Below are 21,231 nucleotides of genomic sequence, written 5' to 3' on the forward strand. Positions count from 1 at the left end.
CACCAGTCCGCACATTTGATAACGACATTTTGGTTCGATAAAATACGAAAAACAATGACAGTTATCACAATTGACGTGCTGAAAATGCATAAAGTTGATTATTTAATGGCAAGACACACGTTGCATTATCATTAAAATAATGTAATGCAAAATCGACACATTTTTATTGTATGTTTATTTATGAAACTTTATTATTAATATTATTTAAATGCTGGGACATGTTTATTTGACTTTTTCCTCTCATTTGGACATGAAGTGTCATGGTGAAAAAAATCGTATAAAATATATTGTCAGATCTATTAAATGCTTGGGTACATCGATAGTACAATCTCAAACAGTTTTCCATTGATAGTTTACATGGTTAAATCAGTATTTGTTTTCAAATCGATGTAGGTGACAAACACTGTTAAAAAGCATGATTCACATTTAGCCGGTTACTCTGTATGATTTTTAACTTTTTTATTTTATTTCCACATAATATCTCTGTGTTTGATATTTTGTTATTTTTCTGACAAGTAGAAATTAGACCAGAAAACATTGCGCAATACCCCGTAATTGATGTTGGTGTGATGCAACTAAGAGCTACCCAGATTAAAAAACGCCTCCGCAATATTTGATGTAATTGAAATAAATGATAAACGTTTACCAACAGTAACGAACACCAACACCGTTTATCTTGTTAGATAGTTCACAAGATTAAATGAGCAGCAATGGTCATTTTAATTCAATAAAGATATTTTGTATCAGGCCCTGATCCGGACTTGCCTGTCCTGGTGGTTGAGGCACAACATTCATTCATTCACCAATTCATATATTCATGACGATAATGGTGATGGTGATGATGGTGATGATGATGATGGTGGTGATGCTGATGGTGGTGGTGATGATGATGATTATGACGACGACGGCGGATACGACGACAACGACGACGACGACGACGACGATGATGATGATGATGATGATGATGATGATGATGATGATGATGATGATGATGATGATGATGATGATGATGATGATGGTGATGATGAGTACTTGGTGCCTCAACCCGGCACTAAATGATTGAAGGTCGTCTCTGGACTAACACTGAACAAACAGGTCTTCTGATGGCGATTGCCATATGGTGGAAATCTCATGGAAAAATCAACTATACATATTCATATTTGTTGGGTATTCTTCCGAAATGGACGGTGTGGCGTAGGTACATTGTGGGCATGTTACATAAAGAATTGAAATATACATTGGACATCTTATATATCAGCGCTGTGTTAACCCAAGAACGTGCAACGAAAAAAAAAACACTAACAAACAACAACCGTTGCCAGTATCAAGGCTCGAAGTAAAGTTCGTTAAAAAAGATACAGCTTAAACCACTCACCATTTTTAATGCCTAAAAAATAAAAATTGAAAAACTGTCTCCCGTGTTGGTGAAGAGTTCGCGCTGACGTAAACGAGTAAAATACAAGTCTACGCTTATTATTTCGTGCATTTTAATATCATCATCAGTAGTATTATATCTTAGGAATCTGAGACAAACACGAAATGTTTTGAACAGGCGCCTTAAATGGTTAATATTCTCAAAGTATTCATGTATGAAGTTGCTTTAAAATTTGGAATAAAAATATAGCACTTTTTATCAGTTCACCTGCCTTCGCCAATATTGATAGAACATTATCAAGTAACGGTATCGACTCGTTTCGATAGTGTTTGAACTTAGGGTGTGAACACATTTTTGACATCAACCTCCTGGCGGCATTGAAGGGAACCCATCGAATTCAGTGCGGATCGTTATTTTGCGTTATCCTTTTCATTGAGCTTTATTAATATTAACATTAATTATTAAGATGCATAATTTTAAGTATTACGTAATCATTATGACGTGTACATTTCTGGAAACTGACGGTGAGCATAGATATCGTTTTTTCTTTAAGCGCACATTTGTTAATACAAATGTAAAATACATGTATAAAATTAAGAGGTTAATAATGGGTATTGGCTATAGCAGCACAACTAATCACATGAAGCTAAAGTTCAAATCAAACTCTCAACAAACGTATTATTATTTGTTTATTATATATTATTGTTATTAGTTTATTATTATTAGTGTTATCGTTAATGTTATTATTATTATCCTTATAAGTATTATTATTATAATTATTATTATTTATTATTATTATTATAATTATCATCATCTTCATTGTAACAATATGAACAATGCTACCTTTACTTATTGCAGGGTTTTTGTTTGATCAAGTCTCCAACAGTCTGAACTGTAAGGGCATAAGCTTGATGTGCCCGATGATGTGCCGTCATTTGGACGCAAGTGGTTGCGTAACCTGCGATTGTAACACCTTTGATCCTTCAAATCCGGGCGGAAGTGGTTCTCATTCACTTCCGAGCGGCACGCATACTGGAAACGGCACCGGAGATCCCTCAAACCCAGCCGGCGGCGATCCTTCACAGCCGGGGGCCAGCAACCACTATGACCCCTCACATCCCTTAGCGTCTGGTGAGCAATCTTTACGTGCTTTTTACTGCGTTCAATGTGTGAAAAAGAGAATATCAAAAATCTCCTTGTGCCATGTTAGTATCTACATTTTTATTCATATGTACACATAAAAAATAGTTTCGCTTTTGCATTTATGCTCCAACATCAACAATTATTGTACCCTGTAGTCATGTCGTATTAAAATTAGTTAAGAACATACATACATTATCAGAAGTGCGAGAAAGTACTGACTTGCTTTTATATTCAAATATGTGCTTTACTATGCAATTGTTAATTAGTATTCGTTTACGATTAATTCTATTATGTTAGTGATGTTTACAAAGGTTTAACCTTTACAGTGATCTTGTCTTTCTTACACGTCTTCTTTATTAAAGTTGAACATTCATATCAGATAACGTTGTACTGCATGTATTGTTCGCATCACTGTTAATTATCGGCGAATAAACACATATTCGCATTTCTAGTTCGTACTTAAATGAACAGTGTTTTGTTCTAGGGTCGCTTTTACAATAGTATTTCTACTATTCCAGGCAACGGTATACAGACGACAGGCGGCAGTGCTAGTCAGTCAACACTTCCTTCAGCGTCGCAAGCCACATTGCAAGCGTTAACGATGACGTCATTTATGACGTCAACACAAACACCTCAATTTTCAACGAAAATATCACCACCTTTGCAAAGTATGATGTCATCAAACCAGCCACCATCCGTTACGTCATCTTTCCAGCAGTCCTTAAACACACAATCTACATCATTGATGTCAACGTCAACATCAATAACCAACTTTCCATTGATCATGACGACATTCGGACAGCAGATTACGTCACGACCAGCAATCATGACGTCAACGCCCGCTCCATTCATCTGTCCGGGGGTGTTTAATTGCTCCCTTGACTGCACTACCGGATATCAAATGAACCCATCAGGTTGCCCTTTGTGTCAGTGTGCCCCGATACCTACCGGACTACCATGATTTATAAATGCATAAACCCAGGGTCACCTTATAGAAACTTATTTTGAAGCAAATTATTTACGGCGCATTGAGCTTAGAAAGTATCTTTTTAATATATTGCGGCATGACGGCCTTTAAAAAGTTTTATTTAAATCTGAGACGGTAAGTGAATGTCAACGCAATATCGAATGCGTCATCATTTTTAAGGACACAACAAATAGAAAATGAATAGCTCACGAAATAGCACACATGGATGGGAAACTAAATATGGTGTTATATTTTCAATAGAATTACAGATTTTGGAATTATATGTACCTATAAATATTTCTGAAAGAGTTACACACGTCGGAATTGCTGAATAATCACTGGAAAAAAACACATCATGACTTATAAAAAACTGCGTGTAAAAACTAACTTGTTTGTTCATACGTGTTCCATGTTATTCATTACCATAAACAGATGCATTATATATTTTGCCATTGTTTTCTTACAAATAAATGAAACTCACAATGTTTACCAACGTTTACATTTTGTTTTCTATAGTTGATGCAATGATGCAGAAAATTAAGTCAACTCCATTAAAACCAGTTGCTGTGTCGAACGCATGTTAATCAATCCTAAAGTATGTTTGATGTGGGCGCGAATGACTATCAATATATATGAGCCTTGTTCTGAGAAAACTGGGCATAATGCATGTGCGTAAAATGTCGTCCCAGATTAGTCTGTGCAGTCCGCACAGGCTAATCAGGGACGACACTTTCCGCTTTTATGGTATTTTTAGTTTCAAAGAAGTCCCTCCTTACCGAAAATCAAATTTAAGCGGAAAGTGTTGCCCCTAATTAGCCTGTGCGAACTGCACAGGCTTATCTGGGACGACACTTTACGCACATGCATTATGCCCAGTTTTCTCAGAACACGACTCATTTTTTTTAATTTAGACATAGGCTCATCATTGTACAATGTTTGCATTGCTCCTGATTGCATGTCACAAAGACTAATTAGTAAAAAAAATAAACTTGAACAGACCATCACGTCGAATGAGCGGTCCATTACCGACAGATTAAAAACTGCCAATTCCGGGCGGAACATTTCGTACAGGTATGGCCAAATGTGATAAATCAGGGACCTATACAAACAATTAGTTTTTGTCAATCGTGTACGTAGATACCCAGCAGATTAATTGTTACTCAGAACCTATTGATTAATGTTTTACAAAACCTTTTATGAATCATCGCACAAGTTTTGACTCTGTTTCCTATGTTTGTCTGTTCGTCTGTCTCGTGATCTACCGGTACTAACAGTACCAGGGCTATGAGTGAATGAGTCAGCATAATTTGAACTGAAATCTGGAAAACACCTCATTATAATCATCCATGAATTGACAAAATTTTAAACAAAGTATCATTATATCAATATACAGAGTAAAGAAAACACTTTTATATTTTAAGTTTAAGTTTTTATCATGATTTTGAAGCATGCATATAAATACAATGTTGACAAAAACAGTAAAAATACAAGAGCACCGCATAACGGGTGCCACGCTCGGCTACGGGTGCAGTTTTGAATAAATGAAAGCCTGTCAGATTTTTTTGATAGAGGCCACAGTGACCTTGATCTTTGACCTGTGACCCCAAAATGGGTGTGGCGTGTAGAACTCATCAAGGTGCATCTACATATGAAGTTTCAAAGTTGTAGGTGGATGCATTTTGATTTTAGAGCCAATGTTCAAAACCTTAACAAAATGTTAAGGTTTTAGCATAACGTGGACGGCAGATGGTGAACGACAAGCTGGCTATGACAATACCCCGGGTTTTCTCCGAAAACCCAGAGCTAATGAATATAACTTGAATCGTCAAAAAATAATGTCATCAAGCAGAGATGTCCACGATCTTGTGATATGCATTTATGTGCTGTATTGTTATTTTGTATAAGCCAACAATAAACAGGCTTTGAAAAGCACACACCAAATTTACATTTTAAGCCAATAATCATCATTGAGAGGTAATTTCCATTGTAATGACACAACAGGCGTTGACAGTTGTTAAGAAAGAGTTTAGTATATTTATCGTAAGTTAATTCAAATAACCATTTTTTTCCTAATATGCATATATTAAATGACAAACTAACTTAATTCGCACTCACCAGAACAAAAATAATTATTTTTAACATATAATTCAGATTTTTTTCCCCAAAATATTAAATAATCCAATTGTCATACAAAAGAAAAAGTGAAGTCGTCCAAAGTTCATTAACACAGTGCAGAGTTCATGAATGTACAAACTCCTCTCCATAGTAGTTCCCTTGTCAAATAAAAACGCACTTTTTACCAAAACACACATTTAGCGCACTTAAAAGTGCGTTAATTGTGTGTTTTTTGTTAATATGTGCGTTTTCAGTGATCAAAAGTGCATTTAAGTGCGCTTTTTGTGCGTTTTTGCTTTTCAAGTGCGTTATTTTAGTGAAAAAGTGCGTTTTTTGTGTGTTTTCTTCATCTGTAAGTGCGCTTTTGAGTGTAGATGTGAGCAAAATGTGTGTTTTTTATCTAAGAAGTGCGTCTTTTATTTAGGAAGTGCGTTTTTTGTGTGTTTTCTTCATCTGTAAGTGCGCTTTTGAGTGTAGATGTGAGCAAAATGTGTGTTTTTTATCTAAGAAGTGCGTCTTTTATTTAGGAAGTGCGTCTTTTATCTAAGAAGTGTGTTTTAAGGTTTACAGATGTGGGTTTTTTCTCACAAAAGTGCGTTTTTCTATTTTGATGTGCGTCTTTTTTAAGCATAAGTTAGTCTTTTATTTCATAAGTGCGTTTTTATCATATGATCTGTTTTAAAAGGATGTATCTAAAAAGACACATGTTTAACACACTTCTTAAAAAGTGTGTCTTTAACAACCGTTTAGCAAATGTTGTACAGAAATTGAACAAGAAACAAAATTGTTGCAGGCTCTAACAATTTATTTACATCAAATGATTAAACATAGACATATATCTCAGTAACCTGTAATAATATAAGGGGCAGTTTGAATAATTACTGGTTGTCCATATTAACCTGTTTAATGTTTACATACTTTATCATACAATTTCAATGCATACCCTATTGCTTACGTTTTAATCTCAAACATTTCTAAAAATTTCCACCTAAATCAGACTGTGTGTAACTAATTAAAAATATTGAAAGTGTCAAAAGTATTATGTGGGCTTGATAGTATCAATTATATTTCCTCAACATAAATAAGTATTTGAACTTTCTTATACTGATATTTATACCCTAATACAATTAATGTCTACCACATTGACCATAAACATACATTTTAAAAGGCAATTAAAATAATATTTATACTATTTATATTATTTGCTAAAACCATTCAGCATGTTATATTTAAATATTTACAATTAAATATAATGTGTTAAGGGTGCTGTGTATTATTCAATAAATATTTTGGTGTTGAAATGACTGCCTTATCAGTATTTCTCAAATTATGCAATTTTTGGCTTAGACACAGCATGGTATCAGATAAGAGAATAGCCAGTCCCTATCAGTCCTCCATCTAAGCCTAACTAAGGGGTGTTGATATACTTTTGATTTGTTCAGGCACCATCTATTTGAGAACCACAGATAGGAAGTTATTTTTTGAAAACAAGCAGCATCAGCAACTGACTTTAAGCTAGAATTAAGACTTATTATTTTAGTGTAAAATGTCTTGAAATACTTTCAGCATGAAGTATTGTGTGATGAAAAAAATGTGTATTTACTACAATGTGTAAATCAACAATAAAGGAGATTAAAAGTGGGTGGTTAAAGACATATAAAGTGATATGGTCTAGTTCAACAACTGCCTGTATTTTTGGAATACTGAAGAACAGTCTGTTGTAACAGGTTCGTATTTTCAATTCTGCATCCCTTTTTTATTTAGTTTATTGAATTAATAATGATCATTATCATATTTATGTATTGTCACTGGGAAATGTAAATGGATGAGTAAATGTAATGCAATTTTAAAGAAAAACAACACCATTTGAATTATTATGGCTGTATTTTATGGTTATTGTCATCTTAAAGTTATTTATACCTATTTTTGGTCATTAATGAACATATTTTTCCCCCATATTAAATGAGAACTTTTAAATTTATAGGTTAAACCCCATGGAAAGAATGTGCATCATCGCATCGCCTGCCAAAAAAGGGAGCAAAAAAGAGACTACCTGATGTATGGACTTGAATACCAGGTTTTACCCTGCACAAGCTGGCCGACATGAGGAGAACAGGAGTGGGAAAACCGCGCCCTCTCCTTGACCAAGAAAAGCTGGATTTGTTTAGAGGTAAAACTATACAGGGTACTGGTTATTGCATTTTAAAGGTGTCACACTTCCAACCAGTCCACACAGCAAAATGAGACCACGTATCTTGGTACATTTTCGAACAGTATTTTCTATCAAACATATTTATTTATGAAAAGCGTTAAGTCACATGTGATCAGGGGATTAAAATTGCAAAATAAACAACCAAAAACAACAAGCAAACAAACTAGTTTTGATTTAAATTTATAATTTTTATAGCAACAAGATTACCATAACAGCAATATTCAACACTTACATTATAAAATATCTTTCAGGACCTGATCAAATGAGATCATGCACGAGACGCATCGCGCAAAGGCCATGACAGTATAATTGTTGCAAAGAAGTTTGACCGGCTAGTGGCAGACTTGGAGAGAAAGACGAGAGCTGCACTCCGCTGCCTCAAAGAAATGCTGAAAGGCCTTGATTGATATGCATCTTTCTTATGTATATAGCTGTTCGTGTGTATATAGTATGCTATTATTTTTTGTTTATTTATAATCAAATTATGTTTATATTTATTTCATCAAATTGCCATTGATATTTAATTACTCATGTATGTTAAAAAATGTTGGTGTACATTAAAGTATAAAATTGAATTATCTTGTAATTATTAAAATACACAAATATATATGTCTATATAATTATTGGTTTTTATTGCATATCTGAATTAAAAAAAACTTTTAACAGCATATAATTGAATCAACTGTTAAGGCAAAAGATGCACCTTTAACGCACATGTGTGCTTTTTGTGAGTGCGTTTTTTGCTGCCATTCATTTGCGTAAATTGTGCTTTTTGTGTGGGTTATAACTGCACTTAACGTGCGTTAAATGTGCGCTTTTTGTGAGTAAAATGTGCGCTTTTTTATGTAAAAAGCGCACATTTAATGCACATAAAAGCGCACATTTAATACACATTTGCGCTTTTATGTGGGTTATAACTGCGCTTTTCGTGAGTTAAATGTGCGCTTTTTAAATAAAAAAGCGCACATTTAACTCACAAAAAGCGCACATTTAACGCACTTAAAAGCGCACATTTTACACATATAAATGGCAGTCAAAAACGCACTTATAAAAAGCACACGTTTAACGCACATTTAACGCACATAAAAGCGCACTTTAACACACATGTGCGCTTTTATGTGGGTTATAACTGCGCTTTTTGTGAGTTAAATGTGCGCTTTTTAAATAAAAAAAGCGCACATTTAACTCACAAAAAGCACACATTTAACGCACTTAAAAGCGCACATTTTACACACATAAATGGTAGTCAAAAACGCACTTATATAAAAAGCGCACGTTTAACGCACATTAAACGCACATAAAAGCGCACATTGAACACACTTATAAAAAGCACACGTTTAACGCACATAAAGCGCACATTTATCCACAAAAGCGCACATTTTCTTGTTTGTTTGTTTTTGTTAAAAACTCACTCGGTAAGAAAAAGCGCACAAAAAACGCAGTGCCAATACCGCCACGTTTAACGCACGCAAAACGTACGTAAAACGTACATTTCACACACTTTTTTGAGAAGGGTTGATCACTTTCAGGTCTGGCTTTCTTCTTACCACGTCCATTATTATGCTATCAACGATCTGAAAGTGGTGAGCAGACAATCTATCAACAATGTCATCCAATCTTTCAATTTAATGAACAAATACAGTGGTGAGTTTTTCAGGGTTGCTTTGCATCAATTTAGTGTGTTCAATCATATTTCTGTAAAAAACAAATTCAAACTAATGGTTTTATCCATATCCTTATAATTATTTTAATCAATTATACCAGAGACATAGCTAACCTCTCTGATTGAACAGTACTTATTTAAAACACATACATTCATATATGATAATAATTAATTATGTATTGGTATTAATTTCTAATAGTTAAGCAAGTCAAAAGATTGCAACAGCTGCACCAAAATAGTCCTATCTGCGTTTTGATTACACACTGACTTACTTTTCATGGTAACAAGTGCTTTGATTTATCTTTGCTTTCCTGTGGAAAAAGACATTCAACTCATTAACAATCAGCTTCTTTTTTATTGTAATTTTTGTATTTCTGGGCTTTGATCAATGAATGTCTTACCTTGTTGCATTGCCGTAGGTCTAAGTAAGTCAGTTTTGGCAAGTCCTCTGGAATTCTCTCCAGGCATTCACCCAGGACACTGTCAATACCTAGCAGATCCAGAGTCATCAATTTGCTAAAATGTACAAAGAAGAGGAAAGATTGGAAGAGGAAAAAAAGAGAACTGCATGATTTGTTTGAATAAAAAATAGTTATAGAGTTGCAGTTTTATCTTCCTCAATATCATCATCAGCTGCAGCAGCAGCAGCAGCATAATCCTCATCCTCAGCATTTCGAATATTATGTTCATAACTAACATTAGATTCAACTTCAAGTGAGCTCTGTCAATACTTGGCAAAACCAAATCTTAAACTGATAGAAGTGAAGTATTATAGGAAACAAGGAAGCCAGACACCCATGGTCGCTCACCTGAGACTTCAGGGAACTGAACTGCTGTCAGCCACTTTTGAGATGTTTGTGAAACCATTTTTAAACTTGGCCTAAATATCAACTAGAGAGTTATCAAGGTTGTACTATAGCAATATAAGAAAAATGCCCTGCACTTTGACTGCCATGCTTTTCAACGGACGGAAACCATTTTCGAACTCAGCCCAGATATCATTAGAACAAATGTTCTGACCAAGTTTCATGGAGATTGGACTTAAATTCTGACTTGTAGAGTGCTTACAAGTTTAACTATAGCCCTATAAGGAACAAAAGCTGTCAGAGGACAGCGCGCTCGACTATTCCAGTGCTTGACTGATCTTTCAAAAATAAGGGGGGGGGGGGAGATTTTTTTTGGGGGGGGGGATTCTGGGGTGGGGCATGGGGGATGGTTTGGGTGGAGTGCATTGTGGTATGTCAGGTAAGTGTTGTTTTGTCAAAGTATGAATCAAATGTGATCATTAATAAAGAAGTTATGGCAATTTAAGCAAAATGTTCAATTATCTAAGTATAAAAGGGGCCATAATTCTGTCAAAATGCTTGATACAGTTGTCTGCTCTTGTTTATAGATTGGGATCATGTTGGTAAAGAAGTTTGCAAAATATGAAAGCAATATGTAAAAGGACATAGAAAATATTGAGGTGGTACGCAAACTTTAACATAGATTTATCAATTATATGCATATTCTAAGTATAAAACGGGCAATAATTCTGTCAAAATGCTTGATACAGTTGTCTGCTCTTGTTTATAGATTAGGGTCATGTTGGTTAAGAAGTATGCAAAATATGAAAGCAAAATGTCAAAGGACATAGGAAATATTTGGGGTAGTACGCAAACTTTAACATTTGCACGCTAACGCTAACAGGAACGCCAACGCCGGGGTGATTAGGATAGCTCCACTATATATATTTCATATATAATAGTCGAGCTAAAAATACCACACCCCTTGGTGGCCATGGTTTTTAACAGACCGAAACCATTTTTAATCTCATTCAAGATATATATCATTTGAACAAAATGTTCTTACCAAGTTTCATGAAGATTGGACAATTAATGTGACTTTACAAGGTTTTACTAAAGCGTATAAGGAAAACTGACATGCCCTCTTGTGGGCATGTCTCTCTACCAACCAGAACCATTTTAAAACTCATCCAAGATATAATTGGGACACAGTCATGATCTGACCAAGTTTCATGAAGTTTGGACTAAAAATGTGACCTTTAGAGTCATAACAAGGTTTTTACAATAGCCATATTATGAAAAAAGCCCTGCTCCCTGGCAGCCAGGGTTTTCAACAGATCTGAACCATTTTCTGACTAATTCGAGATATCATAGGAACTAATGTTCTGACTATGTTTCATGAAGATCAGACAATAAATGTGACTTGTAGAGTGTTAAAAAGGCCTTACTATAGCCATTTAAGGAATACTGCCATGCCCCCAGGCAGCCAAGTTTTTCAACCATCAAAAAACCATATTCAAACTCAGACCAAAAATTATTGGGACACATGTTTTGACCAAGTTTCATGAAGATTTGGCTAAAAATATGACTTCTAGAGTGTAAACAGGTTTTATTATAGCCATATGAGATAAAAATGCTCTGCCTCCTGAACATACCAGAACCATCTTCAAGCTCATACAAGATATCATTAGAACTAATGTTCTGACAAAGTTTCATGAAGATTGGACAATAAATGTGACTTTTAGAGTGATAACAATGTTTTACTAAAGCCATATAAGAAAAACTGTCACACCTCTTCGCAGCCAGCTTTTTTAACCAACCAGAACCATTTTTGAACTCATCCGAGATATAATTGGGACACATGTTCTGACTAGGTTTCATGAAGATTGGACAATAAATGTGGCCTCAAGAGTGTTAACAAGGTAAATATTAACAATGCAAGATGAACGACAAACAAAAGGCGATCACAAAATCTCACCATGAGCACCTTGTGCTCAGGTGAGCTATAAAGGTATATCATTCAATTTGTAAGAAAGCGAATTTTTAATGAATGAACAAACCGTTAGAAAACATGGTTTTTGAAATGAAATATTGACAAAGCACAGTACCAAATAAAACGCACCCCAAAACTTTATCTTTAAACTTTTTCTCAAATGAAATGCATTAAATGTTGCAGACACACAACAAAAACACAAAAGGCATATTTGTATTAAAGGGATCTTTTCACGCTTTGGTAAATTGACAAAATTGAAAAAAGTTGTTTCAGATTCGCAAATTTTCGTTTTAGTTATGATATTTGTGAGGAAACAGTAATACTGAACATTTACCATGGTCTAATATAGCCATTATATGCATCTTTTGACGATTTTAAAACCTAAAAATTATAAAGCGTTGCAACGCGAAACGATTGAATAATTTGGAGAGTTCTGTTTTTGTCGTTAAATTTTGTGAAACTACGAAGATTGCTTATATAAGGTATAAAATACATCATATACGTGTAATCGGCGGAATAGCTCAGTAGGCTAAAGCGTTTTTACTTCAGGACTCTGGCAGGACTCCAGGGGTAACTGGTTCGAAACCTGGTCCGGGCAATGTTCTTTTCCTTTTTTTAATTTTATTCTTGATTTTTTACTGGAGCTTTTACGATCCAATGTTTACATTTATCGATATAAAGCATTTAATGAATAAGTTAAAAAATGCCAAAATCTGTGAAAAGGCCCCTTTAATAAATCACTTTTATTACAGAAGAGAAATGAGAACTCTGTAGAAAATGGATTTACCTTCCCTTGGACCACAGAGGATTATATTATGATTTAGTGGAATGTAGCCAACAACCTCAAACATTCCTGGACCACAGCTGGGGTGCTTATATGCATGTAACTTCCCCTCACTACCCACTGATAGTGAAGCTTTAACAAACACATCAATTCTGTACCAAGTACCTACCAGCAGTGATCCATGATGGATACCAGTCCCCTGTCAGAGATGTTCCAACACCAACTCAGTAGAAGAACCTACTGGTGCTCAGTGATCTATGATGGATACCAGTCCACTGTCAGAGATGTTCCAACACTAACTCAGTACAAGAACCTACCAGCAGTGATCCATGATGGATACCAGTCCCATGTCAGAGATGTTCCAACACTAACTCAGTACAAGAACCTACCAGCAGTGATCCATGATGGATACCAGTCCCATGTCAGAGATGTTCCAACACCAACTCAGTACAAGCTCATACAGGCAGGAGCCACAGCTGGGAAAAAAGGATATCTGGTATGTACAAATGATATTACTCCTAGGAAACCAACTTGAATCTTTATTTAAACAAGCAAATTCGTTGAATCCCCCGCCAAATAAAGTTTGTTTATGGATCGGTGCAAATCCCTTGATATATGGTATAAACATTATGTGTAAGATAATAACTAATAGGTAATAATTAAGTGTAGGGTAATTGTTTTTATGAATTGCAAATTTTTTTTCCTCATTGATATCTACATGCCCATGAAGTTTCATGTTGAAATGTTTTATCATATCTGAAATATAGCCCTAAAAAGTTTCATCAGTAAAAAACAACAAAGGGCAATAACTCTTTTTCAAGAAAGTGAAGGGTTATGGTTCTTGTGCATGGCACTTCTCCGCATTAATATCAATACATCCATGAAGTTTTATGATGAAATCTTGCATTGTATCTGAGATTTAGCCTTGAAAAAATTCATCATGTAAAAAAAACAAAACAAATAAAGGACTATAACTCTTATTAAAGAAAGTGAAGGATTCAGGTTCTTGTGTATGGCACTTCTCCTCATTGATATCTACAGGTATACACCTATTAGCTTTCATGTGGATATCTTATATAGCTATTGAGATATAGCCCTTAAAAGATTTGTGACAAACAGAAGGACGGACAGACAGACTAACAGACGGACGGACAGACAGACTGATGGACAAACAAGTGTAATTCTATATTCTTCCACCTTTTATCAAAGACAAATCAGGAATGGCCTAAAGGAGCTCTTTTGCAATTTTCAACAGTATTTCAGACATATTGCGGTGGTCAGTTAACCAACTCACAGTTGTCCTGGATTTTATCGTAAAAATCCATTTTACAATACTAACATACTTATGCCAGTAACTGAAAACTGCTCTATTAGTATTAGAGATGGGAAATGAATGGCAAAAAGCCAATGTAAAGTATTTCATAACCAAGTTATGTGGCTGGACCAGAGATTGAAACATGTAATGATTGGGTTTTTAGTTCAGTGCTCTGTCTAACGGAGGAAAATTATCAGGTTTGCTACTTATACAAGACAAGATTTACCACTGCACAATATCCAACATCACATTATCGTTGATAGCTGTACACTCAGACAGATTAAGGGTACGAAGATGTGCTAATGTCCCTGACTTGAAGAATGCACTCAATCCGGCCTGAGTGAAGTCAGAGCCTTTCCGCAATCGTAGGTGTTCAAGATTGTGACAATTCTGCAAATAAACATAGGAAATATTGTTTAACCTAACATAAAGCTAACATAAAATTTCATATAGGGCTTATCAGAACATTTTTCTTGATACACTAGGACCATCAATACTGGATTTGGTCCACAGTCAGAACCAGTCTCTGCCCTGAAGCATTTTAGTACAGATTTTAATTTATCAATTTAAAGCATTTTACCACGAACTTAAAACAAGAAATGTGTCCATCGTACACAGATGCCCCTGCTTCATGAAACTGGACACATAGATGAGTTTTGGATGGGATAATATCACAAGTGAATTAGGAATGAAACAAGTGTTATTTTAGAAAAATTGTTAAGTCCATGGCCTGTAACTTTGTCACTGGACAGTAATGAAACTCAAATTGAAGTCGTGTAGGTAAACTCACACACCAAATTTAAGGTCAGTTCTCACACCAAAATAAGGTCAGTATCTGAGATCAGAATTTCTGAAAAGAGTTATTTGAAAGAAAATTCCGAAGTCCAGGGCCATAAAATTTGCCAAAATCAATGGACCTGAATAAAAGTCAACCTTGAACTGTTAGTTATGCATGTAGACTTACAGACCAAAAATCAGGTCAAGATCTCCAACTGTTTCGAAAAAAAGTCTTGAAAACTGTTATTCTAGAGAAAAGTTCAAGTCCAAGGCCCACAACTTTGCCATAAATCAATGGACCTGAATGAAACTCGAACTTGGTCTGTATGAAATACAGGTAGATTTTTACATCAAAAATCAGATAAATATGTGAAAGAATTTATGAAAAATATCAACTTCCAAAATGAATGCAGGACAGACTGAGCAACTGCTATATGCCGTCCTACCAGCGGCATAATGATGCAAAAATCTGTTAACAAGCCCTTTTAAAATAATGTCACCCAAACCTTCAAGTATTGTAGTGACTGGTCTGTCAAGCACTCGCAGAACGAGATTCCCAGGCGTTGCAGATCCATACACTGCGAGATACTGTACAAACTTGCATCAGTAATCTCAGCCCCATCAAGCTCAAGTTCTTGCAAGTGAGCAGACTGTAACTTTACCAGGCTAAAGACTCCACTGCAAAAATTTATGCAGCTTATATAAACAAGAAACTGTCAGAGACGGGTGATGCTCCCAAAAGATTTTTTTTGTCACAATATTGCACTATATATTCAGATAAAAGGAAATGTCTTGAGGGCACAGTAGTTGGGGGGACAATAATTTTTTATAGAAAATTTCAAAGGGCCATAACTCTGTGAAAAATCATCCGACCAGAACCCGCTGATGATATGCAAATCTCCTCTTGGTAGTGAAGCTTCCCATAAAGTTTCATTGAATTCCGGTCATTAGTTGCTGAGAAATAGCCCGGACAAGAATTGCACTATATGTACAGTTAATGGAAAATTTCAAAGGGCCATAACTCTGTTAAAAATCATCCGACCAGAACTGGCTGATAATATGCACATCTTTTCTTGTTAGTGAAGCTTTCTATAAAGTTTCATTGAATTCCGGTCATTAATTGCTGAGAAATAGCCCGGACAAAAATTGTGCACTGACGGACGGACACACGGACAGACAGACGAAGCGGCGACTATATGCTCCCCCAAAATATTTTGGGGGATTTTGGAGGAGCATAGAAAGTCTTCTAACATCATATTGATATTGCATAGAATCTTAAACTTGCTGAACATGACATTGTAAATTAAAAGAATGTAAGGAATTTAAATCAAAAACATTAAATTAACATGTTTTATTTGGAGATTAAATAAATAAATAATATTTTATGTTCTGTGCTTGAAAATACTTAAGTAAAAACTAGAGAAGAAAAGGTTAACTATTTTGCTTACACTGCATCTCATAACTTTATGGTTCAAGTGAGTACTTCAAAGCATGATAACACCAATTAATCCAATACTGTGTTGTTGTTTGAAATATACTGTAATTATTTACACAGGCTTACGGACACAGCAAGTATTAGATAATTTACCCTTATAAATATAGATACATGTTAAAACTATGCATATTCCATCTTCTTTAAAGTACAATATATTTTATTTAGTAGCAGGTATATGTAGGTAAATAATGAAAAAAAATCCCCCAACCAATATTCAATTGATACATTCCATATTCTTTCTCAGGCTGCCCTAGAAAACTCATACTTATCAATAGTGTGCATGCAATTAGCATAACTATATAAGCAACTAGAAATGGCGCGGCAGAGGCCGACGGGTATCCCCACGCCGCTTGTTTGACCCAGGGGCGCCCCATGGTTGGTAATGGCACCATGCATAGTTGAGATTGACCGTATTGTCATAAGAGAAGTTCAGTATCAATTCAAAGTGAATCGGTGTAGAAATGAAGAAATTATAGTAAAAGACAACTTTGGGTGGGTGTGGCCTATTATTGGCGGGGCGCCCCAGGGTTGGTAAAGGGGCCATACATAGTTGAGATTTACCTCATTGTCATAAGAGATGTTCAGTATCAATTTGAAGTAAATCGGTGTAGAAATGAAAAAAAAATAGTAAAAGGCAATTTTGGGTGGGCGTGGCCTATGTGGGCGGGGCGCCCCAGGGTTGGTAATGGTGCCATGCATAGTTGAGATTGACTGTATTGTCATAAGAGATGTTCAGTATCAATTTGAAGTGAATCGGTGTAGAAATGAAGATATCATAGTAAAAGGCAATTTTGGGTGGGCGTGGCCTATGTGGGCGGGGCGCCCCAGGGTTGGTAATTGGGCCATGCATAGATGAGTTTAACTGTATTGTCGTAAGAGAGGATCAGTATCAATTTGAAGTTAATCGGTGTAGAAATGAAGAAATTATAGTAAAAGCAATTTTGGGTGGGCATGGCCTATGTGGGTGTGGCCTATTATGGGCGGGGCTCCCCAGGGTTGGTAATGGGGCCATACATAGTTGAGATTGACCATATTGTCATAAGAGAAGTTCAGTATCAATTAGAAGTGAAACGGTGTAGAAATGAAGAAATTATAGTAAAAGACAATTTTGGGTGTGGCCATTATGGGCGGGGCGCCCCAGGGTTGGTAATGGGGCCTTACATAGTTGAGACTGACAGCATTGTCATAAGAGATGTTCAGTATCAAATTGAAGTAAATCGGTGTAGAAATGAAGAAATTATAGTAAAAGGCAATTTAGGGTGGGCGTGGCCTATGTGGGCGGGGCGCCACAGGGTTGGTAATGGCGCCATGCACAGTTGAGATTGAACGTATTGTCATAAAAGAGGTTCAGTATCAATTTGAAATGAATCGGTGTAGAAATGAAGAAATTATAGTAATGGGCAATTTTGGGTGGGCGTTGCCTATGTGTGCGGGGCGCCCCAGGGTTGGTTACGGGCCATGCATAGCTGAGATTGACCGTATTGTCATAAGAGAGGTTCAGTATCAATTTGAAGTGAATCGGTGTAGAAATGAAGATTTTATAGAAAAAGGCAATTTTGGGTGGGCGTGGTATATGTGGCCGGGGCGCCCCAGGGTTGGTAATGGGGCCATGCATAGTTGAGATTGACCTTAGTGTCATAACAGAGGCTCAGTATCAATTTGAAGTAAATTGGTGCAGAAATGAAGAAGTTAATGTAAAATAACATAAAAAAATGAATGAAAATCTCTGACCCGGCCCCGCCCTAACCCCATAACTTTTGACCCAGGGGTCAGATCAAAATTCTGTCACTGTCACCGTCGCACATATGCTCATAGCTACCATGTATGTAAGTTTCAAGGTTCTAGTGCTAATAGTGTAGGAGGAGCAGGTGGCCAGGAGGTGAGGACAGACGCACATCAATACAATATCCCCACTTTTTCTCCAAATAACGAGGGGATAATAAGTTTACTAGTCATTGCTATGATATGTTTGCGTGTGTGTGTGCGTTTTTTATCCCCCACCATAGGCCAAGGATATTGTTTTGGCGTTGTCCGTCGGTCCTTTCGTCTTTCCGTCCGTCCGGAGCCATATCTTGGAAGTGCTTTGGCTGATTTCATTGAAACTTGGTACGAGTATATATATGGATAAGAGAATGATGCATGTCAAATGGCATTGTACACCATCTGTTAATAACAGAGTTATGTCCCTTTGTATCTTAAAAAAATGCTTTTTTTGTGTGTCTGGAGCCATTTCTTGGAAGTGTTTTGGCGGATTTCATTGAAACTTGGTATGGGTATGTATATCAATAAGAGGATGATGCACACAAAATGGCATTGTACACCATCTGTTAATAACAGAGTTATAGCCCTTTGTATCTTGAAAAAATGCTTTTTTGAGTGTCAAATATAACACTTTTGTGTCCAGAAGCATATTGGAGGGGGATATCAATTCAACGAATTTGCTTGTTTCTCTGAATTTTATGGGACACATCAGCGCATGTTTCACCTAAGCTGTAAATCAATTTAAATAGTTAAATCTTAATAATAACAGGTAATTTGTTCTTACTACAGATTATAACTACTATTTTAAACAGTGGTTAAACAGGTGTTTTTTTTAAATTAACATAATAGTTAAACCTAGTCAACTACAAATTAATTTGATTATTGAATTAGTATTATCAAAGAAAATTGTGTTGTTGTAAATTGTTAATTGAGTTCTGATGTGAATAATATTTAAAATAAACATTAAACTAACCTGTCAGTGATAAAATTATTACCATCCAAATTAATTGCAATTATTTTCAAGTGTTCTGCCAATTGCCTCACATCATCGTTCTGTATGGTCATACAGTGAGAAAAATTCAAAGCAGTCAAACTCAAACTCTGGGACATCACTTGAAGACATCGCTTGCCTATATAATTGCCCCCTTCAACATTAATCTTTTGAAGAACCGAACAGTTCTCAATAATTATCTGTAATACTGTTTCAGTGACGTCACTGCAGAATCCCAAATCAAGTTCCTGTATTCTGGGGCAAGATTCGCAAATTATTGCAATCTCAACAGGCGATAAATTTACCCTTCCTCGCAAGGATAGTTTCCTCAGTAATGGGGCACGTCTTATTACTTGCAGCAAGTTGAAAGATGACAAGTTATGGAAATTACTGAAATCCAGAACATGCCACAAAGAATGATCCTTAACTAACGCTCTCCATTTGTGACATACAGGTGATGCATATTTACAAAGGTCCTGTACTTTTAAGTAAGAAAAAATATTCACAATTATTTCATCTGGAAGATTGTTAAATGGTGATTCATCTGCTTTTTCAAATTTAGAAGGAAATTCTTCTGATACCCCAGCATCTGAATTGCCAGCAGTTATTCCTTCATTTACATAACTGGCATCTTCTTTCCATAAAATGTTATTGTCGCTGAATGCTGTGCATGCGAATGATGCAATATCTTCATCAAGAGTTACAGTGATGTTATTTGCTGCATCATCAAACATGGGTCCATTTAATATAAAATGTGTATCAGTTCTTTCTTCTATGTCAACATCATTAATCACCAAATCTTTTTGTGGAAAATTCAAATTATATTCTTCCATTATGAAAATAGCTCTTGTTTGTTAATAATGGATACTGAAAAGTTTTAATGGTGATATTAATCATCGTCGGTCAACATGTAAATTATGTGGGAAATTTTAGTCCAATCCGAATCAAATACACATCCGAATATTCATAAATAATTAATATTAGTGTAAACAATAACAAAATGCATAAATGCTGTCCTTGACAACTATCGCAACAGTTGTAAAATGGCAAATCACGTTTGCAAACTAGTTCTTACAAAACAAATATATCACCCACCCAACACAATAGGCAATTAACAGACTTATTTCTGTGTTCACATAAAAGTTTGCAGGTTACACAACTAACGTTTTCTGTGCTAAGGCCATTCTATACATAGATGGTGACGTCACTACGTTATTGTCAGTAAAGACCGGTGTGACACAATGGTGCTAAGGCTAGAAACAACTAACCAAATGCAAGGAAGACAGTGCCACACATTCTATACAGGTTACGCATGCGCAATTAATTTCCTTCTATGTAACATAATATGATTATAGGTGCTACCTAATTTACGGGCAAAAGCTTTTTAAGTTTTTTTGATAACCATGTATTTTTAATAAATATATGGACATGATTGTGTTCAAAATATGATAATTGTTGCAATAATTAAGTAATGCATCCAAAAAAATCAATTTTAAAACAAGTTACATGTTCCAAGCTTAAAGATCTAGCATCTTATATTTTTTGTTTTCTAGCCACAGGAATTTATAGCTGGTTCGGTGTCTGTGGTATAGTGGATGGGGTGTCTGCTAACTGGCTAAGTCACTGGGAGGTCTCTGTATTGATCCTTTAAGATGGGAGCATTCTTTAGATAACCCTAAAGACATACTATGGCGTACCATTTGGGTTGAAAGTCAAGAAGACCTACAGTTAAAAAGAGAAATGTACGTCGATGTACAATAATTGTACGTCGACATGAATATAAAATACACTTCGAAGTATATATTTGTACGTCAAAGTACAATTTGTACTTTGACATACATGTTTGTACTTCTAC

General features: G+C 35.6%; 2 protein-coding genes and 1 long non-coding RNA gene across 3 annotated transcripts; 2 read left to right on the top strand and 1 right to left on the bottom strand.

Moving 5' to 3' along the window:
* Positions 1–1,724: 1,724 nt before the first annotated feature.
* LOC127865550 (sialidase-like) lies at positions 1,725–3,972 on the top strand. Its single transcript, XM_052405392.1, has 3 exons — positions 1,725–1,899; positions 2,234–2,506; positions 3,037–3,972. The coding sequence occupies exons 1-3, from the start codon at positions 1,842–1,844 to the stop codon at positions 3,477–3,479; spliced, it is 774 nt and encodes a 257-aa protein (XP_052261352.1). The 5' UTR covers positions 1,725–1,841; the 3' UTR covers positions 3,480–3,972.
* A 1,788-nt stretch (positions 3,973–5,760) lies between these two features.
* Positions 5,761–8,169, top strand: LOC127865551 (uncharacterized). The gene is made up of 3 exons (XR_008042682.1): positions 5,761–7,327; positions 7,585–7,770; positions 8,064–8,169. It is a non-coding gene; the product is annotated as an uncharacterized LOC127865551 (long non-coding RNA).
* Positions 8,170–9,305: 1,136 nt separating this feature from the next.
* LOC127865494 (uncharacterized) lies at positions 9,306–20,558 on the bottom strand. The gene is made up of 6 exons (XM_052405345.1): positions 20,472–20,558; positions 15,636–15,807; positions 14,579–14,742; positions 13,427–13,513; positions 9,877–9,991; positions 9,306–9,386 (listed from the first exon to the last, which is right to left on the bottom strand). The coding sequence occupies exons 2-6, from the start codon at positions 15,702–15,704 to the stop codon at positions 9,306–9,308; spliced, it is 516 nt and encodes a 171-aa protein (XP_052261305.1). The 5' UTR covers positions 15,705–15,807; positions 20,472–20,558.
* Between the last annotated feature and the right edge of the window lie 673 nt (positions 20,559–21,231).

This window comes from Dreissena polymorpha, chromosome 2 (assembly GCF_020536995.1).
Source record: "Dreissena polymorpha isolate Duluth1 chromosome 2, UMN_Dpol_1.0, whole genome shotgun sequence".
Classification (NCBI taxonomy): Eukaryota; Metazoa; Mollusca; class Bivalvia; order Myida; family Dreissenidae; genus Dreissena; species Dreissena polymorpha.

Coding starts and splice junctions, on each gene's coding strand:
- LOC127865550 (XM_052405392.1), top strand. CDS start 1,842: ATGCATAATTTTAAGTATTACGTAATCATTATGACGTGTACATTTCTG. Junction 1,900..2,233: donor TACATTTCTGGAAACTGACG/GTGAGCATAGAT, acceptor TACTTATTGCAG/GGTTTTTGTTTGATCAAGTC. Junction 2,507..3,036: donor CTCACATCCCTTAGCGTCTG/GTGAGCAATCTT, acceptor CTACTATTCCAG/GCAACGGTATACAGACGACA.
- LOC127865494 (XM_052405345.1), bottom strand. CDS start 15,704: ATGGATCTGCAACGCCTGGGAATCTCGTTCTGCGAGTGCTTGACAGAC. Junction 14,743..15,635: donor AGTCACTACAATACTTGAAG/GTTTGGGTGACA, acceptor GTTTATTTGCAG/AATTGTCACAATCTTGAACA. Junction 9,387..9,876: donor ACCTACGGCAATGCAACAAG/GTAAGACATTCA, acceptor CACCACTTTCAG/ATCGTTGATAGCATAATAAT.